Below are 26,192 nucleotides of genomic sequence, written 5' to 3'. Positions count from 1 at the left end.
TTATTCCTGGCTCTGTGCTCAGGGTTTTCTCCTGGCGGGACTTGGGGGAGAATCATATGGATGCCAGGGATCAACTCTGGGTGAGCCACATGCAAATCTAGTGCCATACCCACTGTATTATCTCTCTGGTTCTCGACTTTTTGGGGTTTTTTTGTTTGTTTTTTGGGTCACACCCAGGGTTACTCCTGGCTCTGCACTCAATAATTACTTCTGGCAGTGCTCAGGGGACCATGTGGGATGCCAGGGATCGAATCCGGGTCAGCTCTGTGCAAGGCAAACGCCCTGCCCGCTCCAGCCCCATCATGACTTGTTTATTTTGGGTGTTTGGGCCGCACCCAGCTTGGTGTTTCTGAGCCCACAGACCTGCTTTGTGGAGTGTCCTCTCTTTGGGTTCACCCTTAATCAGATTCAGGTTATGCTGTATTGGCAAAACAGCAATAGTAATTGATATATTTTCTCAGTGCAGCATATCCAAAGTAACCTGGTGGCATTTGTTACAAGAGATGCTCACTTTGACTGGTTAAAGTTGCCCCTTGAGAATGCCTTGCCACAGCGACGGGATGGAGGGTGAGTGGGAGGGTTTCTGGGATCATTGGTGGTGGAGAACGGGCACTGGTGGAGGGATGGGTACTCGATCATTGCATAACTGAAACCCAAGCATGAAAGTTTGTAAGTCTACAACTGTACCTCATGGTGTTTCACTAATACAAAAAAAAAAAAAAAATAGGAGGCAACCAATCTTGGAGGGAATTTTTGTTTTTTACAGACTTGTAGAAGGTCTTAATGGCCCCTGGGTGAAATACAACAATCTTCACACTCTTTCCTCTAAGGATACTTTTTTGTAGCATTTTCAGCAGTTTTTCATAACAATACAAAATATATTATTTGGGTTCTGCTTTGGGGCAGGCATTAGGGTTCAGGATGGAAACATCCACAATATGGTGGTGAGAAGGTATAATGGTGGCGGGATTGATGTTTGGATATTAAATGTAATCAAATATTGTGAACTACTTTGTACAATAGAAAGAAAGAAAAAGAAAGAAAGAAAGAAAGAAAGTTGCCCCTTGCTTTAAAATAAAAAATTGGGCCAGAGTGATAGTACAGTGGGTAGGGTGCTTGCCTTGCACGCAGCCAACCTGGATTTGATCCCCAGCATTCCAGATGGTCCCCCAAGCTAAAAGTGACCCCTGAGCATCACCGGGTATAGCCCCAAAACTAAAAAATAAATAAAAATTGAAGTATATTTATACACAGTGAGTTTCACAGCTATTTTAACGGCACAGTTTGTTTTGATAAATGCATACACTCAGAAGTTAAGTTCTTTGATACTGGAAATTTTGCAGCCCAGGGTATGTGCTGTTTCCGCCCCCCAGGCCCCCTCCAAGTGATCTGAGACTAGCGGCGCCTGTTCTTAATTCCAGATTCCTCCCCCGCCCCTCAGTATCTCACCCCCAACTGGATTGCAAAGTAGGACCATTCGGGTGACCTCAACATCCTGGGTAGGACTTCCTGTCCAGAGCTGATTGTGGCCAGCTGGTGGTCCAGCCTGTCCTCCCAGCAGACAACAGAAGAGGAGGATGAGATTCTGTGTGCCTCTGCCCCAAAGACCAGTACTCCCTGTACCCCCCACGACAGCATGTGAACTGGGGGTTGCCAGCGTTTCCACTTAGCTCCACCACACACACACACACACACACACACACACACACACACACACACCCATCCCCCAGCATCTCTCCTTCTCAGTGCGCACACACACACACACACACACAGACCACCTTCCACCTTCTTAGTGCATGCATACACACGCACATCCACACACACCACACACATGCACACACACAAACCCTCTCCTATCCCAAGTTAAGCATGTTTCTCAGTCGTATGGTCTCAGATGAGCCAACGGAAACATTTTTAAGGTCTTTTACGCCTGATCTCTATGCCCTAATGTATTACCTACTATTGAGAGCACCTATGCTTAGTTAGCACTGGAGGCTGCCAGTTGCTCACAGTGTGCCAGGAAGCCCCTTGCTGAGCCTCCTGCAGGAAGGGCAGGAGGGGGACCTCTGATCCTCAGGCCAGCTATGGACTCGTATGTTGCAGATATAGAACAAGCAATTTGTTTGATTTTGTTGGTTTGAGGGGCCACGTCCAGTAGTGCTCAGGGCGTCCTCCTGGCTCTGTGCTTGGGGATCACTCCATGGGAGGCCACATGGAGTGACAGGGATTGAAGGCCAGCACCTTACCCACTGTGCTATCTCTCTGGCTCCAGAACAAGCAATTTGCCCCAAGTTCAGCACTGTGGCCAGTGTGGTGGCATGCTGAACCAGGGCTGGCTCTCCAAAGCCCTTGCTGGGTCGGGGGGTGCCCAGCCTGTGAGTGTAGGGCAGGGCAGTGCCTTCCACCTGACAGTGTCTGGGCTGGGCAGGGGGCCACGGGCACCCAGTGCCTTTCACACCCCAGTTTTCGGCAAAGTTCTCTCTACATCTTAACTGACAGACGCAGCACTCTGACCCTGTGGCTCTGCCCTGGTGGCCTGGTGGTAGTCTTCTCTGCTCTCTTTCGGGGGCTGTGGCAGACCTGGACTCAACACCCTCAACCTTGTGTGGCGTACAAGACTGAGGACAGGCATGACTCTGCTCTCACAGGGCTTGGTGCAGAATTGGCCCTCAGCAGACTCCCCCCGAAGACAGACCCGCCGAGCTCAGGAACTTAGTGCTTGCTTTGTTTTGACAGAGCTAGGAACATGTGCCCAAGAGAGGGGCTGCTGACAGGGACAGCTTGAATACTGACGCTGTCGGCCCAGCCTGACCCTGACCAGTCATCGCTACCAGCTGCTGCTGTCACTCACACATGTACACACACATTCATGTCTGCTCACGCAGGCGCTCTCTCTCTTTCTCTCTCTCTCTCTCTCTCTCTCTCTCTCACACACACACACACACACACACACACACACACGCACACGCACACACACTCAGCAGGAAATGTAGGGAGCCCAATGCTCAGCTTGCCCTTTGCATTCTGCCTTCTCTGGTTTGTTTTAGGGACCCCTGCAGCCCAGGATGGGGTTGAGACTAGACTCATCGGGCAGATGTGGGCACACCCACTGCTGTCCCTCTTCTTTGGGGTTGGGGGCTCGCTGGCCCATGCATGTGTGTGCGCTCGCACGCAGCTCCTGTGTGTGAGGGGTCCTGGCACTGTTGGGAAAGCCCCTCTCTCCCTGCAGGCCTCAGCTGCTTGGTCATTGCAGGAGGTAGAGAGACCGAAAGGGGCAGGCCCAGGCCTATCTTTGCACCCATCTCCTATTGGTGTTTTGTTTTGCTTTGGGGTCACACCTGGCAGTGCTCAGGGCTTACTCCTGGCTCTGTGCTCGGGGATCAGTCCTGGAAGGCTCAGGGGGCCTCATGGGGTGTCGGGGCTCAAACCGCAGTCAGTTGTGTGCAAGGCATGTATTACCTCTCCATCCCCAACACACCTCCTTTTGGAAACTGGTGCCCTGACCATCTTGTTATTTTGTTGTTTTCGTTTTTTGTTTGGGAGCCACCCCCAACAGTGTTTGTGGCTTACTCCCTGGCCTGTGCTCAGAGCTCACTGCTGGCATGGCTCGGGGGACCATGTGAGGTGCCAGGGATCGATCCCAGATTGGCTGCACGTAAGACAAGTGCCTTAACCCTTGTACTGTCTCTCCAGTCCCTCTCTAGCCTGTTGCACTGTGCCCTGCCGTGCTCGACCCCAGCCAACCCTCCTGTCGCTGAGTGCTCCACACGTCCTTGGACCAGTGGACCCTAACATGTCGCTCCTAGCCAGGCCTTCATTGCCTTTCTGGGAGTTTGACTCGCCTTGCCCGGCAGCTGTGGGGGGTGATGACCTGTTAACCCCAGGGACAGGGTAGGGCAGCTACCCCCTCCTGCTGGACCTGTGCCGTGTTCCCCACACGGGGCCACGCTAGATACCCCATGCTCTCAGGACTGAGGGCAGGTTCCACTGCGTCTCTTCAGGCCTCCCTCCTGGCCTGTAGCCATTGAGAAGTCCAGGTTCTCCCCATTGAGGAGTCCAGGTTCCACAGTGCCCGGTGCAGTCCAGCTCAGCTCAGGGACATTCTAAGGCAGCTCTAGCCGGACTTGACCCAGGGCCTGGACATTCCAGGCAAGTGGCTCCCTCAGCCAGACTGGGCCAGGGTCCCCCGAGCCTCAGCATCCCAGATCACAGGGTGAGGCCCACCCCCGGCGTTTGTGAACCCTTGACAGATGCGCCTCTGGGGTGGGCACGTCTGCAGGGGCTGGGGTGCAGCAGGGTCTCTGGACGTCTGCACAACACCACCACTTCCCAGATTCGCGCTTCTAGACCTGCCCGTGTGGTGGCATGAGGGGACACTCAGGAAGGGAAGCCGCCCGCTCACTCCCCTGCCACCCTCTCCCACCCTGCCCATCTGCCGCCATCCTTCTGCCACCCCCCGCTTGGAGCAGGGCCCGTGCACGGGGCGGGTGGGGTCAGGCTGAGCCCACTCATTGTCTGTGCTGCAGCTGCTCAGGCAAACTGTTGTCTAGACCGGGCTGTGCGTAGGAGCGCGGGCGGGCAGCGTCACGCAGCTGTGCCCACGCCTCCGGCTGCTCTCCAGGGACTTGGCTGCAGGAAGCACAGAGCAGGGCCAGGAGGAGGGTTACCCACTCACTCCAGGGGCACTGCGGGGCAGGCCCTGGGGGGGCAGTGGCGCCCAGGTGTTCTCTCTCTTTGTTTTTTTTTTTTTTCTTTAATTTTTGGATCACACCTGTCGATGCCAGGGATTGTTACTCCTGGCTCTGCACTCAGGAATCACTCTTGGTGCTTGGGGGGAACATTATGGGATGCCGGAGATCGAACCCAGGTCAGCCACATGCAAGGCAAGGATCCCTACCTGCTTTTCCATTGTTCCACCCTGTTCCACCCCGCTCCCACCCCGGGCTCTCTTTTCTCGAGTGAATTTGTATTCCGATGCCATAATGCATATGGTGACACTCACGAAGTGTGCGTCCTGCGGAGAATCCCTGTGAGTCTGCGGCCGCGGTGGGAGTTCCCAGCAGGCTGCTCTCAGAACAGGACTCCTCATTCTCTGGGCCTACTTGGCAACAACCGCCCTCCCGCACAGGGCCCAGGGCCTCACGCGTGGCAGTGCCAGGGCTTTTCCGCTGAGCCGCCTCCCCGCCCCGAGAAGGTGACATTGAGGTGGAGAAGGAGGCAGAGGCTAAGCCCGTTGCAGCCCCGCTCTGCCCAGCCTTCGGAGCCTCCTCGGGGCAGGTTCTTCCCCACTGCTTGGCCATGATGGACACAGGCTCTTCTCCCGCTGGGACAGAAGTCAGGCCCCACCAGCCTCTGCTCCACAGGGGGCCCCGTGGCCCAGCCCTGAAGATGGGCAGGCAGATTGCTCTCGAGGTGGCTTATGTGAAGGCAGTGGGAGGGTGTCGGCCAGCCGCAGCGGGGGTGGCCCAGCTTCCAGGAGTGGCAGCAGAAACAGAACAAGGAAAAGACCAATTGCCTGACTACATAAAAATGTAACCTCGTGGACCAGGGAGAGAAAACAGTGGGTAAAGCGCTTACTTGACCTGCAGAGGGCCCCCCTTTGATCCCGGCTGGACATGTGGTCCCCTGAGCACCACCGGGCACAGAGCCAGGTGTGCCCCCCCCCAAAAAAAAATTTTTTTAACCTTGTGTGGGGATCTTGGCACACTGGGGTGGGCATGGCGCAGCAGCACCACAAATATAAAACAATGCTATTGCAGGGCTGGAGCAATAGCACAGCAGGTAGGGCAGTGGCCTTGCACATGGCCGACCTGGGTTCGATTCCCAGCATCCCATATGGTCCCCCGAGCACCGCCAGGAGTAATTCCTGAGTGCATGAGCCAGGAGTAACCCCTGTGCTTCGCCGGGTGCAATCCAAAAAAAAAACAGTGCTATTACCATGATTGTAAAGATAAAGAACTGTTTGTGGGGACAGAGAGACAGCTCAAAGGACTGCACACAGGCTTTGCTTGCGGGGGGTCTGTGTTCAGTCCCCAGCACTGCATGGTCCCCCAGCCACCACCAGGAGCCACCCCCTGAGCACAGAGGCAGAAGAGAAGCAGCCCCTGAGTACTTCTGGACCTGACCCCCAAACAAAACCTGTGCCCTCTTTGGGCTGGGGAATTGGTGCCTAAGGCTGGCGTGTGTGACCGGCTGCGGCGAGCTAGGGGGGTTCCTGATCCCAAGTGGTTCCGGGAGCAGCCCCTGGCAGACTCAAACAGCATCAAGCCAAGGATGTCTGTGGGTGACTCCCAGAACCCCAGCACTGCTTGGGAGACTGAAGCAGAAACAGATTTTAACTCAAAAAAAGCTGGGGGAGGGGTGTGGTGTGCGGGGCTGGAGCATTTGTACGACCTTTACTATTGTTCTCTGTTCTGTTGAGCAGGGTATCACCTTGCTCACAGCTGACCTGGGGGATTCGATCCCAGCATCCCGTACACTCCCCTGAGTGTCACAGGAGCTATTTCTGAGCGCAGAGACAGGAGTAACCCCTAAGCATTGCTACCCCCACCTCAAAAAAAAAATCTAAGGAGTCAGGGATGGTAAAGTTTGTGTTTCTCCTGTCAGAGGCCCTGAGGATGTTTTTCCAGCCTCATTTTTACAAAAGGAAAACAGGAGGAAAAACAAAATCCTAGAGGAACTTTTTTCTCCTAAATTCGTTTGTTTTGAGGGGAGGTCAGTAGGGGGGTGCTATACCCAGCAGTGCTCCGGGGTTACTCCTGGCTCTGCACTGAGGGATCACTCCTGGCAGTACTCAGGGACCTTATGGAATGCCAGGGATAGAACCCTGTTTGGGCGCATGCAAGGCAAATACCCTACCTGCTTACTATCACTCCAGCCCTGCTTTTTTTTTTTTCTCCTGTTTTACTTTGGGGAGGGCGGGGGGGGGGGGGGGGAGGAAGTCAGGACCTCCTGTGAGGTCTCAGTGAGCAATTCCCTGACCCTAAAAATAGCTTCTTAAGTCAGTTTAGGCCAGAATATCGAGTGTTCTGATAATAAGATCAATGCAAACACTGCAGTAAAGATGGAAGAATAAATGAACTAGAAATAAACAAGAGAAATGCTCAGGGCTGGTGAGATGGTATAGCCATCAGGCTGCTTGCCTGGCAGGCGACTGACCTGGTTTCGATCCTTGGCACTCCCATATGGTCCTCTGAGTCCCGCCAGGCGTGATCCCTGAGCACTGCTGGATATGGCCCAAAAACCAAACCAGGGCCTGGAGCCACAGTACTGCAGGTAAAGGTGTTTGCCTTGCACGCGTCCGACCTGGGTTCGTTCCCCAGCATTCCATACAGTCCCCCAAGCACTGCCAGGAGTGATTCCTGAGTTGCAGAGCCAGGAGTAAACCCCGGACACTGCTGGGTGTGGCCCCGTTGAAAAAAAGAAAGACACTGGGGCTGGAGAGATGGTCCAGCAGTAAGGCATCTGCTTTCCTTGCAGCCAGCCTGTGTTCGGTCCCCAGTACCCCATGAGGTCCTGTGAACCCTGCCAGGCATGATCCCTGAGCACTGCAAGGGGTCACCAACAAAACCACACATACTTGCACGTGAAAAGAAACTCCATGGCTCAGATGAGGGCTCAGAAGGCTGGAGCATGTGTTTACATATGGGAGGCCCCAGTTTGACCCCCGGCACTGCTAGGAGGGACCCCGGCACTATGCTGAGGGTGGCTCCTGAACAGGATCAGGTCCCAAAACCAAAGAAAAAGGAGAAGACGTACATATAACTAGTAAGCTGGTGAAGCAGGATTGAATCATGACGTGCCATCCAGCAGGCCATCCAGTAGACAGTTTCAAAAAAGGGCGAGTCACGTACAGGCTCTGGGTCCCGCTTGCCCACTCCGCAGGCAGTTGGGCTCCAGGTGGACGCAGTCCGTGCATGCGCTGTCCCCGAGTCGGGCGCACCTTCTCTGAGGAGCCTGCAGGCGCGTCAGGGTGCTAGGGAGAACGTTGTCACGCAGGGGTGAGAATCATGAGTTTTTGGTTTGTTCCTTTCATGGCTTTTTCTTGAGCTCCGTTCCCCGTGGAAGGGGCTCTGCGTGTCTCACAGTCACGCTTACTCTTACGTGCGTGCACCCACAGACTGCAGGCCGCGTTCCTCCTTACTCTCGCCCTGCCCTGCCTCCTGGAGCATTGTAGCCCCCCCATGCACCCTGAAGCTGGGCGTGGGTGTGCCCCTTCTTACCTGGGCCCCCCCAGCCTCAGGGTCTGCAGCACACACGCCGTTCTCTCCTCTGATCGCCCGCCTCCGTGGCCTGCACACACTGCTTCGAGCACTTCCCCTTGAGCCCCTCATTAATCCTGAGTGCCACAGTCAAGAGCTGTAGTTCTGTTTGTCACCGGGAACCTGGGAGGCCCCTCCGGGAGGGGGAGGAGGTGACAGCGGCTGGGGGAACGGCAGCAGCAGCTGTGTGACGCAGCCCCAAGCCAGAGACTTGCAGGCGAGTGTGGATGGGGAGGGGGGCGGGGAAGCAGAGAGGAGGCTCTCTCAGCCTGCTCAGTCAGAGCAACCGTGTCTTGTCTCACCAGAGCTGAGGATGAAGCGGAGAGCATCCGACAGAGGAGCTGGGGAGACGTCGGCCAGGGCGAAAGCTCTAGGAAGTGGAATTTCCGGAAATAACGCAAAGAGAGCAGGACCATTCATCCTGGGTAAGCCTCTGAGCAGTGGGGGGGGGGGGGGGGGGGGCGCAAGGGGGTGGGGGGGGCTGGGGCAGCCCTCATGGGGGCCACACCAGGACATGCCACCCACATGGCACGCAGGCCCTGGCCTCCACCTCACCCCAACATGCAGTGGAGTCAGGGCAAGGAAGACCTGTCATTTTGGCTGAAGTCCTTAGCTCATTCTCAGCTGAGAGGCGGGCCATCCTCGTGCAGAGTCCTCCGAGTGCCCCATGATGTCACCCACGGAAGCACTCAAGCTGCACTAGAACAGAACCCGGTCCACCAGAGAAGGGTCCACAAGGCCCTTCTCTGACCTTTCTTGGAGGGGATGCTTCCCAAAGTGCTCTAGCCCCTGCTGCATATGGAGCTGGCACAGAAATGCTGTGGGCTGGGGTGGACCCCGGTCCAGAGGTATGCAGGGCCTCTGTGGCCGAGGGTCCCGGCTGGTCCAGATACCCGTGCTCAGGCTTGCAGTGGGGTGAAGACTCCACTCGCCCAGGGATACCAGAGTGACTGAATTGACAAGTTGCTGCCCATTATTTTATTTATGTTAAATAAAGAAACAATGGGAACCTCACATAAGCTCCCAGGGCATAAGGGCCCTGAAGAAGGTCAGCAAGATGGTGTGTGTGAACATAAGAGGGACCTAGGAAAGCCAGAGAAATAGTTTAGTGAGTAGAGTGCTTGCCTTATATGCAGCTGACCCCAGTTTGAATCTCCAGGACCCCATATTTCCCCCCCCTGAACCTCTCCAGGAATGTCCCTGAGAACCATCTGGTGTGGATCAAAAACAAATCAAAAAAAGAAGGGGCTTAGAATTGTAGAGACAGTGCAGGTCAGTATGAGGAAGTAGCATCTGAACCATCTGAATCGAGATGGAGAGGGAGACTGAGAGCATTCCGGAAGGAACAGTGTGTGCAGTGGCCCTGAGCTGGGCCCGGGCTTGAGGAGTGAGTCTGTCTGCTTTGGTTTGTGGCCATACCCGGCTGTGCTCAGGGCTTGCTTCCCACTCCGCACTCAGGGATCACTGCTGGAGGGGCTCCAGAAACCATACGGGATGCTGGGGATTCACACTAGGATTGGGCACGTGTGAGGCAAGTGCCCCACCTCCTGCTCTGTGATCTGTCTGGCCCCAGCATCACAGGTCCAGAGCTAATAGCTTGGAGAAGATGGAATGTGAGACTGGGAACAAGGAAAGCAAGGAAAGTCTTTGGACAAGTCTTTAGAGGGAGGGAGGGAGGGAGGGAGGGAGGGAGGGAGGAAGGAAGGAAGGAAGGAAGGAAGGAAGGAAGGAAGGAAGGAAGGAAGGAGAAGTAGTTTTGATTGTAAGAGTTTTCAGCAGATCAGGTCACGTGGCGTTTCTGGGAACTGAGGCAGGGTCTTGCTACAGAACAAGGAGCTGCAGAGTTCTCTAGAATACGAAGGCTCCGGAAGCTGGGACTAGTCAGGGCCAGCTGGTTCAGGCGGAGTGTGGGCCAGACTCTGTAGGGGCAACCCGGTGAAGCACTGGTTCCTTTTTTTTTACTTTTGCTTTTTGGGTCACACCCAGTGACTCAGCGATGCTCAGGAGTTAACTCCTGACTCTGCATTCAGGAATTAGTCCTGGTGGTGCTTGGGGGACCAAATGGGATAACCGGGGATCGAACCTGGTCAGCCACATGCAAAGCAAACACTCTGTCCTGTGTAGAATTCACTTTATAGGATCCCCTGTAGCTCCGGCCCCAGTGCTGATATTTTGGAGCCCCACTCCAGAATTGCCAATTCCGAGGGTCCAGGTAGCAAAGGAACACTCTTTAAACACCTGCTCTCCAGAGGGCCTTGCTTGTACCCACTGTGGGAAGTTCCTCTGTGAGAACAGTGCCCGTGGGAAAGCAGGGGTGCCGCATGCAGACACACATGTCCCCTCCATTGTTGTGTTGTGTCTTTTTGGGTCACACCAGGTGATGCTGAGGGGATTACTTCTGGCTCTACGCTCAGGAATTACTCTTGGCGTTACTTGGGAACCATATGGAATTCCAGGGATCAAAACTGAGTTAGCCATGTGCAAGGCAAGTCCCAGCCCCCCACTCCATTTTTGAGGGGTGTTTGGTGACTGTGACTGTGGTGCCCACCAAAAAAAAGGTCTTTTCAGAAGACCTGGTGGTGCCATGCCACAGGACAGGGCTCCGGAGAAGTCGGCCAGCGAGGGGCCAGAGTTTGGACAATGAGCAAGGCGCTTGCCTTTGTCCATCGACCACAGTCTGATCCCCAGCACCTCAAAGGTCCCCTGAGCAGCACCTGGGGGCCCCACCCACCCCCTTTGCCCACAGCAGCAGGGAAGTAAGCCAGCAACTCTGTGCCGTAGGTCCTCGTCTGGGCAACTCTCCGGTGCCCAGCATTGTGCAGTGTTTGGCAAGAAAAGATGGCACAGATGACTTTTATCAGCTGAAGGTAAGTGAGGCACGGCGTGTGTGTGTGTGTGTGTGTGTGTGTCTGTGTGTCTGTGTGTGCACCCTCAAAGGCCGTCCTCCAGCCCTCTCCTCCCCCTCTCCACCTTCACACCCGCGCCGCCCGTGAAGCAGCGTAGCGCCGTTTCTTCCCGGGAAGCAATCAAGATCACACGGTCTCACTCTGAACAGGTCCCAATTTAAAGCGCTTTATCTGCGCATAAATTACCCAGGCCGTCTCACCTCACCTCGCACGTGCCCGTGGGTGTGTGCACGCGGTGTCACAGGGTGGGGGGACGTGAACCCCACTCCTCCTGTGACTTCATGCAGTCAGGCCTTTCTCCATGCGTGTGCCTTCCTGCAGATCCTGACCCTTGAGGAGCGGGGGGACCAAGGAATCGAAAGCCAAGAGGAGCGGCAAGGCAAGATGCTGCTGCACACCGAGTTCTCCCTGCTCTCCCTCCTGCACACGCAGGACGGTGTGGTCCACCACCACGGACTCTTCCAGGTGAGCGCAGGACGAGCCCCAGCTGCTGGCCCCGCTGGCCCCGTGTGCCGGCCACGGCGAGGCTTCCTAGGCGGCTGAGCTGGAGGTCAGGCCGGGGCCGGGCTCCCGCCAGAGAGTTTGCAGGCTGGTGGGAACAACCACAGTTTATGCTGTTCCAAGAACTGAGGAAAGCAGGAAGTTCCTTAAAGACACAGGGGCTCCTTCTTGTCAGGCTGTGAGGAATTGGCTGGGCGGGCACTGGAAACAGGCCTTGGGCCTCCTGGGGAACTCTGCGGTCAGCTCTGGTCCCAGGAGGTCCCGGGCAGTGCCCGGCCTTCAGCAGCCTCCCTGGGCAAAGGGAGGGTCACGTCTCTGGCGGGAAGGGTCAGGTCGATGGGGCTTGGAGGCCGCCGAGTCGGGCCCACAGAGCAATGACAGGCCAAGCTGGGGGCATGCTAGAATGTGGGATGCAGGTGGAGCTGGGCCATATCTAGCATTTGGGGCTCAGTCCTGGACTCAAGTGGTGTGACCTCCTGGCAAGTTTCATGGGGTCCCTCAGCAGTGGCTCCTCATCTGTGACACCCACAAGGAGTGAGTGTCCTGCTCCCATCTGCCTGCCCTGTCCAGGCTTGTCTTTAACCATCGTTCCCACCCCGGCAGTTCCATTTCCTGAGACGTTACGTTAGTGGAGCTTGTCTTCACCCTGTACATCCATCCCTCCGAGGCCTTTGTTCAGAGTCCTGTTGGGCAGCTCTGAAAATGTAGGCTTTCCCTCAAATGGGGACGTAAGTGGCAGGTGACTGTCACTTCTCGGTGTTCCATCTCTGCCGGATTATCAGAACTATGAGTCCCAAGCCCAGGTGCCATCTCAGTTTTGGAAAAGGAACCTGGGTGATTAGCACTGTTTCTACAATCATCCATGTTTCTGCCGTTCTGCCAGGCCTCGGCAGGAGGGAAGGAGAGATGTGATCCTGGGTCTCAGGGAAAAAGGTCGGCACCAGCTCCCAGGAGTCCCCAGAGGTGACAGCCCATGATGAGGATAAAAGTCCTGAGTAGCGTCTGCTCCTTGTCAGGGTTGGAATGCTCTTCAGTAAGGAAAATGGGTCCAGAACCTGCAACTGGGGCACGGATGCTTCACGCTGGATAGTCTTGTGACTTTTCCCAGCATCCTGAGAGCATTGATCAGGGGCTGCACCTTCTGGAGGGGGAGTCAGGAGCCTGGAGAGGTTTGGTGCATTGGCCTGGTCCTGCAGCTCAAACCAGGCATTGCCAGAGTTTCCTGGTCCACGGCGGTCCCAGGTCTCCCCTCCAGATGAGAACAGGCTTCTCAGTCGGCACCCACAGCACTTAGCTTCCACTGTCTTGGACATGGGAAGTGACAGTGGTCGTGGCTGGGTTCCCTAGAGTTGCCTGGGTTACTATATGCGATGTGCCTGGCCCTTACAACTCACCTGCACAGAATTTTTTGTATTGGCATCAAAATGTGAAGCCTGGGCTGGGCGTCCTCTTGGCTGGATCTGGCCCTTGGTATCCAGGAAACTAAACTGTGTGGTTCATGCCTTCTCTGAGACCCTTCTAGAGCCCACCCATGGCTGGTTTGTCGCAGGCTCTCCCCCTTGGGCTCCCAGCAGGTCCCCCATGGCTCAGCCCCGCCCCCATCTTGTGCCTCCCAGGACCGCACCTGTGAAATTGTGGAAGACACTGAGTCCGGCCGGATGGTTAAGAAGATGAAGAAGCGCATCTGCCTGGTTCTCGACTGCCTGTGTGCCCACGACTTCAGCGACAAGACAGCCGATCTGATCAACCTGCAGCACTACGTCATCAAGGAGAAGCGGCTCAGTGAGCGGGAGACGGTGGTCATCTTCTATGACGTGGTGCGCGTGGTGGAGGCCCTGCACCAGGTGAGCGGCCCTGGCCCAGGCCCCTGCCCACCCGGAGGTTGAGCTGGGGTCCGGGTCGGGGAAGGGAGGGGCAGCCTTGGGACAGTCAGGCTGCATCTGAGCTGGTGAGTTTCTCTTGGGGGTGGGGCGTCTTGGTCCCCCGAGTTCCAGGTTAGAATGGCCTGTGCCCATGCAGGACAGGACAGGCTGCCGCACTCAGCCCGGAGGCCCCGGGCCCCGAAACCTGGCAGTTCCCCTCAGCGCGCACTCAGATGGATGGTGTCGAATGGGCAGAAGGGAGGGGAGGAGCCGAGGAGCTGCCGTCCCTCCTGTCCCCCACTCCAGGCCTGGGACAGCCCAGGGGCCCTTTCCTGTGCTCACCCTCAGGGTTCCAACAAGAGGTTTTTTGTTTTCCAGAAAAACATCGTGCACCGAGACCTGAAGCTCGGGAACATGGTGCTCAATAAGAGGTGAGTCTCGCTTCTGGTGCTCCTGTCACACAGCGGTGGGGCCGGGTGGGAGGCGCCTTTCTCTGCCTTTGCTGCCCAGGATCATGGCACTTGCTCAGGCTGTCACATGGGGTGTGTTGAAGCGCCACCCCAGCCCGTTCATCAGTGGCATCTTTCGGGCTCTAATGAGTGTGAACCTGGGGCAGGTGAGGCTGTGTCCTTCCGTCAGCTGGTCCGCGGGGCAGGGCTGGGCAAGGGAGTTGCTCGGCAGGCAGCTTCAGGCCGAGACACAGGTCAGGCTGTGTCCATGGGGCCTGGGCAGGACACCAGTCAGGCTGTGCCCCTTGACCCAGCAAGTGAGCCATCTCTGGTTTTGTAAGGGGTCTGGCAACTCCAGTTTCGCCCCTGTCCTCAGAGGGAGACAGCGAGGCCCTGCTTCAGGCTGTTGTCTGATGCCTGGAGTGGACAGGACGGGCCTGCTCAGTGCCCACTCGCCCACCCTGCTGCCCCTGAGCTGTGCCTGTGCTATAGGGAGAGCTGTGGTGGAGACAGCTTGACTCAGAGCAGACACGGCTTGGGGATCCCTGTGTTCCCTGGGGTGGGAAGCGCCCCTCCCCCAAGAAACTATCAGGGGTTAGGGGGCGCCGGGATCCAAGATGCCTGCTGGGCTTGCGGCTGCCCCTCTGTCCCCCACACCCCTCGTGACCGCTGCTGTCTGTGGAGTGGCCATGAACAGATGCTTGTCCAAAGGACCGGACCCGTGGGCCACAGCCAGGCACAGCAGCGCCTCTTGGGGCTCCTGAAGGCCAGACCTGAGCGCCTGTGTCTTCCCTCAGAGATCGCAGAGGGGGCTGCCCTGTGAACCTGTATGACAGGACCAGAGGTGGCGAGGGCCCCAGCACGCCGGTGAGAAGGGCAGGATGGCAGAGTCAGCCCTGCGGATAGCCGCTTCCACCCAGGACTCGGGACTCGAGCCAGTCACTGCCGTGCTCGGCACTGAGGCTCCCTGAACCCGCTCAGTTGTCGTTCCCCCCACCCCCCACCCCACATCTGGGGTTGCTGCAGGAACAGCCTTTTGCTCCTGCCCTCTAACCCCACAGGCCCTGGCCTCCGGTCCCACTTAGGGTCAGCTTCCGCTGTCTTTTCTCCAAGGCCTGCGGTTGGGGGATGGAGTCCAAAGGTCACACTCCCTGGGGAAGCCTGGAGCTTCTCTGCGCATCTGGGGTGGGGATGTGTGTGCTTGAATGTCCCATTGTCGTAGTTGGCGGGGTTGTGTGTGCATGGTGCGTGTGCACCTGTGTTCTCAGGCCGTGGCACCCCCTCAGACACTGTCTAGTCCATGCTTCTGTCACTCTGATGCCTCCCTTTGAGGACAGTCCGGTTCTCCTTGCCTGTCGTTTGAGTCTCAGAGTCCCTGGTGAGGACAGAGGCGTGGTGCAGGCACCCACTCGGGTGGCCCAGAGCCTGCCCGCAGCCTCCTCCCCTCCCGGGGAAGGCGAGCGTCCACCTGGGGACCATGTGGCTGGCATGCACACCAGCTTGACGTCTGAAATCCCCTCTGGGGTAATGCGAGGCTTGCAGTAGCCGCGTTCTTCCTCCTTTCTCTTTGGGTAGCAAGCTACAGACCAAGTTCCTAGAAAAAGAGAAAAACACTACAGTGGCCCAGAGGCCATAGCTGACGCGTGACTCACCCTGCGGGCCGCTGACGCACAGCGCTTGCCTGCCAGCCGTTGCCACCTCCTGACAGCACCAGGCTGAGGTCTGGGACCACCCCCCACCCCCCCACCCCCGGGATCCAGGTACCCACCCAGCAAATGAGCTGGGGGCGGGGGGGGGGGGGGCAGGACAGGGGAGAGTGGCCCAGCCCCCAGGGATCTGAGCACTGGACCTTGAGGTGGGTTTCCTGTGGCAAGCAGTGCAGCCCTGCTGGACAGCCAGGTGGTCTCAGCCCGTCCAGCCCCGCCTGCCTTGCCCCCTGCGCCTCACCTGCCCCCTCCAAGATGGTCTCTTTCCCAGACACTCCCCTCGGGAGCTTCTGTGACTCACCCTGGGGAAGGCGTCAGACTCCGTGCCTCACCAGGCACCGGCTGAGTGCTTTCCTTGGATTATCTGATTTTGTTAAAACCCAGCACAGGAGTTAGATGAGGAGATTGAGGTTTAGTAAGAGATAAAATCGCCCGCCCCTGCCCACACCGCCAGGGGATGGCCGGCAGAACCAGACCAGGAACTTCCCTCCTCAGCCCCCCTTCTGGGTGTCTGCGCGAGGGGACGCTTCCCCCTGCAGTGGCCCGCGGAGGAGAAAGCCGGTGCTTCTGCACCTTGGGGACTTCCAGCCTGGGGGCCTGGTCTCTTCCCACGGTCAGGCATTGTGACCTGGGAGGTTCCGAGCCAAGTAGACTGAGGCTCAGCTTGCGAGTGGGCCTGGACCGAGACCCTCTGCAACTCCCCTGGGCTCTGGCCACCTTGTGGCCACTGGCCCAATTTCTGTGGCATCCAAAGGGCGGGCCTGCATGGTGAGCCAGAGTCAACGTTTCCCGTTGGAATGCAGAGGACAGGCTGGCCTTTGTTTGGCCCCGGGCTGATCCTGCCAGCAGAATTCCCCCAGGCCAGCTCAAAGGGCTCTCAGGCCTCAGGGACCAGCTTCTGGGGAGGGGAGCAGCTCTCAGCCCTAGGTTGGTCAGTCGGGCCTCAGAGCCCCTGAGCCAGCCCCCCTGCCTTGCTGCTGGGCCCCCGGGGGCTGCCTCCCTGCCCTCCCTTCTCTGCTCAGGGGTTGCCCTGCAGGAAAGTGCCTTGGCCCTGTGTTCCCTGTGTGAGCTGAGAAGGGGTCTGAGCCCAGAGCTCCCCTGTAATGGGGGTACTGTGAGGGGGCTCCAGTTCTAGGTCGGGCAGAGGCTTACGTGGGGAGGTGTCTGCAGTGACAGAGCAGAACAGCAGGCCAAGGGCTCCGGGGCGCCCATAAGTGTCCATCTCAGGGGCACTCCATGACCAGGGGACCTTCTGCGCCTGCATGTCCTTGTGGGGCACATTCCCTTGCAGACCGCCCTGGATGGGAGAAACAGCCCCTGGGCAGCCTCCCACCCGTGCCTCCCAACCCCGTGAGCTCAGCCCCATGCTCACCCAGTGACACTGATGACCAAAGAGGCCAGCTCAGGGGAGACAGTGCCTGCGGGCAGCCCCCAAGACCCTTTGAGTTCCCCCTCGCCCATCCACACCTGCAAGGGGACTGTGCAGCTGGCCTCCCCTGCTGGGTCTTCTGGGAGCTGCTTTATTCCAGGCCCTGAGCTTTCCTCTGGGGCAGTGCCGGGTAGCCCCTGAAACACTCGCCTGGTCAGAGGCACTTGGCTCCCAGCAGGTGGCACCCCCACACTCCCTGGAGGAGGCATCGAGGACAGGGGGCGTGAGCCCTGGGTCAGCTGGGGTGCTCAGGGGTGCAGACACGCGGTCGCTCACTCTGGTCCTCCTCGCAGGACACATCGGATCACCATCACCAACTTCTGCCTGGGGAAGCACCTGGTGAGCGAGGGGGACCTGCTGAAGGACCAGAGGGGGAGCCCCGCCTACATCAGCCCCGACGTGCTCAGCGGTAAGGCCCTGCCAGGGTCGGTCCCCTCCTGTAGACACCTGTGTCTTCTCTGAGGCGCTGCTGCCAGGACCAGTGGGGATGGGCCTTGTCGGGGCCCCCCCAAGGGAGGAGCGGCACCGTGTAGCCAGGCCAGTGGCACAGGCAGAGCTGAGGGCTGCCGTCTGTGTTCATCTCTGCCCCGACACTCCAGCTTGGAAGTGGGAGAGCCCTTTGAGCTGGCCTGGGCTGGGGCAGCCTTGGGGGAAGCGTGCACAGGCCCCGACAGTGCCCCCTCCCGGCTCCCCCACCGCCCCTTGAGGTCAGCTGCGTGGGGCTTCCTGAGCCTGAGCAGGGGAAACGGCCACGTGGGGGAGGCCAGGGGCAGGCCCTGGGGGCCACGTGCTCAACCCTGCCTCACCTCCAGAACCCTCCTGCCCCATGGTGCCCCAGCACCCCAACGAGTGCTCTGGCGCCCACGCACGCGGGGCTGAGTCAGGACAGCGATCTGGGCTGGGGGGCTGTGGTTGTGGCGGGCGGGGCGGTGGTTGTACTTGTGGGGGGGTCAGTCAGGAGGGATTTGCCCTTGCCAGGAACCCAGCCCCGGTGGCAGTTGCTGGAGGGAGAGTTGGCACAGTCCACTCAGGATGTGGCACAAGACTCCCCCGGGCCCCAGTTTACTCCTTGGAGAAGAGAGGGAACCCTGCCTCCCCTCGAGGTGTAGACTGAGTGTCATGAGCGTTCCACCTCTCCATTCCCGCTCAGCACTGGCAGGGGCCTCGGAGCAGGGGGCCACTGAGGCCACCTGCTGGGACACTGCTACCCAGGAGAGCAGGAGCATCCCGGGGAGGACCCTGAGTCCGGGGGGTCCCTTTTCAGTCCTGCTGAGCTGGGAGTAGTCACAGAACATGAGTGGACTCGGCACGAGAGGAACCGCCCAGGGCTGGGGAGAGCCGGCAGGAGAGTGTCCAGAGGGAGGGTCGGGGACCCGCGAGCTGAGTGTGTGTCCCTGCGCCCGCAGGCCGGCCATACCGGGGCAAGCCGAGTGACATGTGGGCCCTGGGCGTAGTGCTCTTCACCATGCTGTACGGCCAGTTCCCCTTCTACGACAGCATCCCGCAGGAGCTCTTCCGCAAGATCAAGGCGGCCGAGTACACGATCCCCGAGTGAGTCCTGCCCACGGGCGAGGGGGGAGGGGGAGCCAGCCCCACCCGCCAGCCTGTCCCTCTGAACCTGCTCCTCTGCCTCTCAGGGATGGGCGGGTTTCGGAGAACACGGTGTGTCTCATCCGCAAACTGTTGGTCCTCGACCCCCAGCAGCGCCTCGCCGCCACCGACGTCCTGGAGGCCCTCAGTGCCATCATCGCCTCGTGGTGAGTGGGCAGGCAGGCCTGTCCCCCGTCCAGGGTGGCAGAGCTCCAGGGTTTCTGGGAGGATGGAACGCGGGGTTGACCGTTTCCTGCACATCGGAGGATGCCAGCTGTGGGCTGGGCATGCCCGGAGCCTGCAGGGACGGCTGCGTCTGCCACGAGGAGAGAGCTCGGAGAAGGAGGTCCCTCGCGCGGAGAAAGTGTGGAGCTGGGTGCTGCCCGCACAATCTCGGGGTTGTGGTCAGCTGGCCTCCCTGGGGCCAGGCTGACCAGTGCGCCCCTGCAGGCAGTCCCTGTCGTCCCTGAGCGGGCCTCTGCAAGTCGTGCCTGACATCGATGACCAGCTAAGCGGCGCAGACAGTGCGCAGGAGGTGAGTGCGGGGACACACGCCCTGGCAGGCAGGACTGGGGCGGGGTCTGAGCGAGGGCTGTGGGGGGCCGGGGCCGCCTCCCCTGCCCGGCCTGACTCTGCACGTGCCAGCGTCTCACAGTCACACTCCTAGGCCTCTGCTTCCAGATGACTCATTTCTCCCCGTTTCCTCCCTTCACAACCCCTCCCTGGACTGGAGAAAGTGCTGGGCCCTGCGAGGGAAGGCCACAGATCTGGGTGCCGGGTGGCCACAGGATGGTGTGAGGTGCCACGCCTGGCTGCAGGCCCGTGTCCTGGTCCTCATGCTAGAAGGAGGAATCTGGTCAAACAGTTTCGTCTAGGCGCCATGTTGGAGGGGAAGGAGCTCCGTGTCCACCCCACTTCTGAGCCCTGCCCGGGGCTGCATGTGTCACCACGCCCTGGCCTCTTGAGGAGCTCAGCGTAGGCCGAGCACAGAGAAAGGGTTCCCCCAGGGGCTGAGCTCAGCCTCGGAGACCTGGCGTGCCTTGGAACCACTCTGGGGGGTTCCTGTCCCCTTCCCAGGGAAGCTGGGCACCCAGCTCAGAGCTCTGTGGCGCTGCCATACCCTCCCAGGCTGCTGGGCGGCAGCTAGTGGCGTCCAGAGTAAGAGCAGGACCTTGGGCTCCCCGACCGGCACCCACAAACCCCTCTGCCTCCCCGCCCGCAGGCGAAGGTCACGGAGGAGTGCTCCCAGTATGAGTTCGAGAACTACATGCGGCAGCAGCTGCTGCTGGCCGAGGAGAAGAGCTCGGTCCACGAGGCCCGGAGCTGGGTGCCCAAGCGGCAGTTTGGCAGCGTGCCACCCGTGCGACGGCTGGGCCACGACGCGCAGCCCATGAACCCTTTGGACGCAGCCATACTGGCACAGCGCTACCTGCGGAAGTAGCGGCCGCGGGTGGGGACCCCGCACGCCCACACCCAGCTGACTGTGGGCACCCGCGTGAGTGCCCAGCGCCGCCCCCGGCTCAGCCGGCCCAGGCAGGGACAGCCCAGGGCACACATGGGTCAGCAGAGGTACCACCAAGCTACCTTTCGGAACGATTGCTTGATTGTTTGGTTTTTTTAATCTGAGAAGCCTAGAAAACTAATCTGCTTTTAATCATGACGTTTTAATCTACCTCTGTCTCTCTAACCATGCTGTCTCTGGACTGCGGGAGAGGGGGCAGGAGCTCGCCCACCGACCCAGCTCCCCCCCAACCCTGCCCCCGGCACTGCCCCTGGACGTGCTGGCTGCCGGCTCCCCCCACAGACGCCCACCGGGGCTCGCCCAGGCCCCTCCCACAGTCTGTTTTGGTCCCCAGGTCCCTTGGTCCACGCTTTGGAAACCTTCACCTCATCTTAAGTGGAATTCAAATATATTTATTTTTGTATTGAAACCAACTTCTTTCCCATCTCCAGGTTGCTCGGCCATGGCCACTCCCCCCGCCTCCCCCTCCCCACCCACGATGGCCTCTCCTCACCCCAGGCTCATAGGAGCCCCTTCTTGCCGGCCCCCTGCCCAGACCCAGGTCCCCATCTGTCCCCTGGTGGTGGCCGGTTCTCTCTCCCTCTCAGCAGTTCTCTGCAGGCTGTGCGGGCGCCCGGAACGCCCCTCTCCTCCCCCCCCACGGCCTCCAAATAGGTGTTTCTCTCCTGGGGACCCCCACCTGGGTCCTCCGTGGAGATGGGGGCGCAGGGGAGAACTGGGGGGCCATGCCTGGTTGGAGCACAGCCCTGCTGCCCTTTTTGAGCCGAGATTTTGAAGTGGATGCCTGTCTTGCCAGAAAGGCTGTTCTCACCAGGACCCCCCACAACATACTCTCCCCACCCCGGGGCCACATGCCCCCTCCAGCAGCCCTGGGCCCAGAGGCCCTTCCCTGCTGTCCCTGCTCTCCAGTGTGGATGGGGCAGCAGGACCCCCGGGGCCCTGTCTGTTAGGGTGAGCTGCCTCCTCCCCAAAAGCTGACTCACTGTGAGCGACTTGGGCAAGTTCCCAAACCTCCTTGTGCCTCAGTTTCCCCATTTGGAAAAAATGGGGCCACCTCTTGCCAGCAGTAGCAGAGCCGCCCACGCCCCCCTCTACCATGCCCCCACCCCAAACATGTGGGCGTCTCATGCCTCTGCCTCAGTGGGTCTGTGGGAGCCCGCTGGCCCCCAGCACTTCTCCCCCACCCTGAATCCCCAGCTCGGCCCCGCCAGCGTCAGCCACCGAGAGCCAGGGGCCTGTGCTGGGGGGCTGGGGCTGCCCTCTTTTCTATATTTATTTAAAAAAGGAGCGAGCTCAGGCTCCCGGCCTCCGACCGTCCCAGAGGCTCCTGCCAGGCCAAGCCCCAGCGCCCACAGCCTGCCCAGACCTGGGGCCAGCTTGCCCCGGGGGGTCACTTTCCTCCTTCTCAAAGCAATACCCTCCAGCCTGCAGAGGCCTGTCGGACCATCCCTTCCCAGGTCAGCTCATGTGTCTGAATCGCGTTTCCGCAGAGTGAAGGAGAGGAGCTGGGGGCTGCCCCCCTCCGCCCCCCACACCACACGCTGAGAGATGTCCTATTGTAAAGAAAACAAAACGGAAAAAGTCACAAAAAGTTTGTATAAAGACATATTTTTGTACTACATGGGGACTCTTCCTGCATGTCAGCAATAAAATTTCCTGCTCTGGAGCCACTGGACCCTGTATGGTCGCCGTTCTTGCCGTTCCTACGCCCCGTCTGTGTCCTGGCCGCCCACCCTGTTGGTCCCGCAGCACCAGGCTCAGCCCCAGAAAGCCCCGCACCCCAAAACTCAGTCCTGGCCGGGCCCCTCACCAGACTCACAGCAGGGGTGTTCCAGGGAGCATGCATGCGAGTGTTGGTCCCCTCACTGGCTGAGGACGGCCTGGGACTGCCCATGCACCCACAGGGCCACTGCGGGGCAGCTGAGGTGAGTGAGGAGAAGCCAGGCTGGCCTCTTCCTGCTCCACCTCCTTCCCTCCCCTCCTCCGCCATCCGAGAGGTTTCCTTCCTTCCTTTCCTCTTTCCTTCCTCCCTTTGCCTAAATTTAGACATAGACAGAGCTCAGTGCAGTGAGAGCAGATTTGTAGAGGTGGGCCAGCCCTGCCACAGTACACGGGAGACCCACTTTTGTCCTAGAACCTGCACACAGACCCAGGTCACAGAAAGAACAGAGGCCGGGGGGCTGGAGTGATAGTACAGCAGGTAGGGCATTTGCCTTGCTGGCAACCGACCCGAGTTCGGTCCTTGGCATCCCATATATTCCCCCGAACAACACCAGGAATAATTCCTGAGTGCAGAGCCAGGAATAACCCCTGAGCCCTGCTGGGTTGTGACCCCAAAACTAAAAAAAAAAAAAACAAGGAACAGAGGCCTGTGCTGGTAAGACCTGTCATCCACACTGTGAGAAAAGGTGACCAGTTCTCTGACAGTTATTTCTAGGGGCCCCTGTGCCCCTTGTCTAGCCCTCCCCGCACAGACCCACAGCTCCCTACAGCCACAAGACCACTCCTGGCTCTGTGCCTGTTTGACCCGCCCATACCTCAGCTGTCACCGGAGGTGCCATTACTCCAGCCGTCCAGCCCTCTGCCCGCTGCTACTCGGCCACGGCTCCACGTGCAGCCTCGTGCCTGTTCCCAACTCCTCAGCCTCAGCGGGATTGGAGTCCCCCAGCCTCCGCCTTCAGGACTGCACTTGCCCAGACATGGGGCAGCAGCTCCCGGAGCAGGGACTTTGTTTGCTAAATCTTGGCACCTGTGGCGAGCATTGTGTGATGGGTGCTCCGGAGCTGTGGGCTCGTGCATCCAAACCTCTCGCGGTACATCAGGCCTATGTGCCAGGGGGTGAGGCGGGCGAAGGGCTGAGGTCATAGCTGTGGATCCTGGGTGTGGCCCTGTGGAGGGACACAGACCTCAGGGTGTCACTATGGGGACAGACTCCAAGGGCTCTTCCTGAGCCTGGACGTGCAGGAAGGAAGATGCCAGAAAGAAGGGTGCGGCTGGCAGCCTCCTATGTCCGACCCCGAGAGTCACACAAGACATGAGGTTCCCGTGGGTTATAGCCCTTTTCTGGTCCCCAGTGACCTCCAGGGCGGGCTCCAGAAGCCAGTCCGGAGCTTCGGAGCCATCCAGCATCTGGAGCGGGGAAGGCGTCTCGTGGCTGGCTGCTTGGGTGCCGAAGCCAAGACTGCTTTCACTTCTCGTCACGCCCTCTACTCCCCCACCCCGACCCCATGGCCAAGTCCATCGAGCAGCTGGGCACACTGACTTCTCCAACCCTTTCGCTCGCTCCTTCTTCCCCCCTCACCCACTCCCCTGCTTTCCCTGCACTCTCCCAAGCACGTGGGGCCATAGGGCAACCAGAGTGAGCTTTTAAGTCCTGTTTGGGAAGTAACAGAATGGGAGGCTAACACCCAAGAATAGTAGAGATAAGGACCAGGAGGATTGCTCCACGGCTTGGAAGTCGGCCTCACAAGCTGGGGGAAAGGGCAGTTCAGAGAGAGAAGGGAACACCAAGTAAAGGGTGTTTGGAGAACCCACTAGGGATGGGAGATGCGTGCTGAAAGTAGACTATAGACCGAACACGATGGCCACTCAATACCTCTATTGCAAACCACAACACCCAAAAGGAGAGAGAGAACAAAAGGGAATGCCCTGCCACAGAGGCGGGGGGTGGGGGGTGAGGGGTGGTTGGAGGGATACTGGGATCAGTGATGGAGAATGGGCACTGGTGGAGGGATGGGTACTCGATCATTGTGTGACTAGAACGCAAGCATTAAAGTTTATAACTCTAACTCTACCCCACAGCGATAGACTAGTAAAAAAAAATTTTTTTTTAAAGTCATGTTTGGGAGGCTGAAGAGAGAGTTTAAGGGGTAAAGAGTCTTGTCTTGGATGCAGCAACCATATGGTCTAATCCCCATCACCCCATATGGTCACTGTCACTGTCCTCTCGTTCATCGATTTGCTCGAGCGGGCCCAGTAACGTCTCCATTGGAGACTTTTGTCACTGCAAGGAATGATCACTGAGCACAGAGTCAGTGCTAAGTCCTGAACACTTCTCGGTGTGACCCCAGAATGAAAATAACTTTAAAAATAAAGATCCTGGGCTGGAGAGATAGCACAGCGGGTAGGACATTTGCCTTGCACGCGTCCGACCGGGGTTCGATTCCCAGCATCCCATATGGTCCCCTGAGCATCACCAGGAGTAACTCCTGAGTGCGGAGCCAGAAGTAACCCCTGTGCATTGCCAGGTGTGACCCAAAAAGCAAAAATAAATAAATAAAGATCCTGTTTGGGGACGGGGGCATGTATATTAATCAGGGTTAACGCTTGCTCTACCTGTACCTGACCCAGTCTGTCCTCAGTCCCACGTACGGTCCGCACATGGGTACCGCCAGGGGTCACTCCTGAGCACAGACTGTTCAGGAGCTGCTCAGACGGAGCTCATTGCTGGGGGTGGCCCAACAAATGACAGTCATTCTTGAAGGCCAGAGTTAAATCCCACGCACCTGACCAAGCTTTACTGGGAAAGCCCCTATGAAAACTATCAGGGACCAGAGAGAGAGTACAGCGGGTAGGGTGCTTGCCTTACATGCAGCTGACTCGGGTTCAATCCCCAGCAACCCCATATGATGCCCCAAGCACTGCCAGCAGTGATTTCTGAGGGCAGAGCCAGGAGTAACCCTTGAGCATTGTCAAATGTGGCCCCAAAACCAAAAAAAAATTTTTTTAAATTATTTTTTAGAGAATTTGGAGGGGGCACACCCAATTATTTTTGTTTTTGGGTCACCCTTGGTGGTGCTCAGGAGTTACTCCTGGTTCTGCACTCAGGAATCACTCCTGGCGGTGCTTGGTGGATCATAGGGGGTGCTGGGGATCAAACCTGGTTCGGCTGCCTGCAACGCAAGTGTCTTACCCACTGTTCTATCACTCTGGACCCCCAAAATCCTGTTTGGGGCCAAGGATCTGGTTGAATGGTCAAGCACATGAGTTGCATATGAAGCCCTGAGTTTGATCCCCAGAAACAAAAGTCTAATTCTGTTCTCCTCCTGCTTACACTGCCTGGCTTCTGTCCCCTGTAGTGACGTCCAGAAGCCCATCCTGTCTAAAGTCCCCACATCGAGGTCCGCAGCTGACGCCCTTTCAGCCCTCAGCCGCCTTGTGCATGGGCACACAGACCCAGCTCCCGTCTCAGAGGCACGTGCCTGGCCGGCAACAGCAGCAGCTGTTCATGGTTTTCCACTTGTTTTTCCTCTCCTTTGCCTTCAATGAACAAAGATCATACACACTTTGGTTGTGATGCGGGGGTTGGCACGTGGTTGTGTGACTTATCCCGAGTACTTCCTGGAATGTGGCATGGCGCTGGGAGTCCCAACTCCTGGTCTCCGGTCCACAGGGCAGTTGTTCTACTACCAAACCAGTCTGGGGCTGGTTCTCTTGGTAGTGTTATTTTGTTTGGGGGCCACGTCCAGCTATGCACAGGGTTTACTCCTGGCTCTGCACTCAGTGGGGCTAGTGGGGCTCAGGGAACCCTATGTGGTACGAGGATAAGAACCAGCATGGGCCACATGCAAGGCAAGCACCCTACCCACTGTACTATTGTTCCAGCCCCAACATGGACTACTCTCTGGAATGTTCTCTCCCCAGCTATTTGTGCCGTTCCCTCATTTCCCTCTGTTCAAAATGTCACCGGCAGAGAGGCCCTCCCTGACCATGTCTGCTTCATCTCTGATTCTTCCTGAGCTTTACTGTCATTTGTGCGTGGTACAGTCTGGCATCTGATGGCTGATGTGTCTGCTGACTCTGAGGGCAGAAATCTTTCCTGCGTCCACATGAAGATGGGAATCTAGGGAGCTGGTCATCACAAGTGACCTGGGCTACAGCCAGAGGAGAGGCTAGGGGTGCCAGCGACCCCCACCAGAAGGCAAGTTCTCTGTCGTACAGGGTTCAGTGTGGAGACATGATTAGCG

The 26,192-nt window shown here is 58.3% G+C and overlaps 2 protein-coding genes across 2 annotated transcripts in view; both read left to right on the top strand.

Moving 5' to 3' along the window:
- The window catches only part of STK40 (serine/threonine kinase 40), a 34,743-nt gene extending 12,842 nt beyond the window's left edge, over positions 1–21,901 (top strand). Inside the window, exons 2-11 of the mRNA XM_056122762.1 lie at positions 8,567–8,686; positions 11,043–11,128; positions 11,489–11,632; positions 13,285–13,512; positions 13,909–13,961; positions 17,408–17,523; positions 18,521–18,665; positions 18,752–18,871; positions 19,155–19,239; positions 19,927–21,901. Coding sequence (XP_055978737.1) covers positions 8,575–8,686; positions 11,043–11,128; positions 11,489–11,632; positions 13,285–13,512; positions 13,909–13,961; positions 17,408–17,523; positions 18,521–18,665; positions 18,752–18,871; positions 19,155–19,239; positions 19,927–20,145 — 1,308 coding nt within the window. The 5' untranslated portion in view covers positions 8,567–8,574 and the 3' untranslated portion in view covers positions 20,146–21,901. The remainder of the gene's footprint in view (positions 1–8,566; positions 8,687–11,042; positions 11,129–11,488; positions 11,633–13,284; positions 13,513–13,908; positions 13,962–17,407; positions 17,524–18,520; positions 18,666–18,751; positions 18,872–19,154; positions 19,240–19,926) is intronic.
- OSCP1 (organic solute carrier partner 1) overlaps positions 1–26,192 on the top strand; it is a 188,884-nt gene that overhangs the window by 61,336 nt on the left and 101,356 nt on the right. The window lies entirely within an intron of this gene.

This window comes from Sorex fumeus, unplaced genomic scaffold (genome assembly GCF_029834395.1).
Source record: "Sorex fumeus unplaced genomic scaffold, SorFum_2.1 ptg000047l, whole genome shotgun sequence".
Lineage (NCBI taxonomy): Eukaryota > Metazoa > Chordata > Mammalia > Eulipotyphla > Soricidae > Sorex > Sorex fumeus.
The sequence above is the reverse complement of the archived record's forward strand: the minus strand, read 5'-3'. Positions and strand labels throughout refer to the sequence as shown.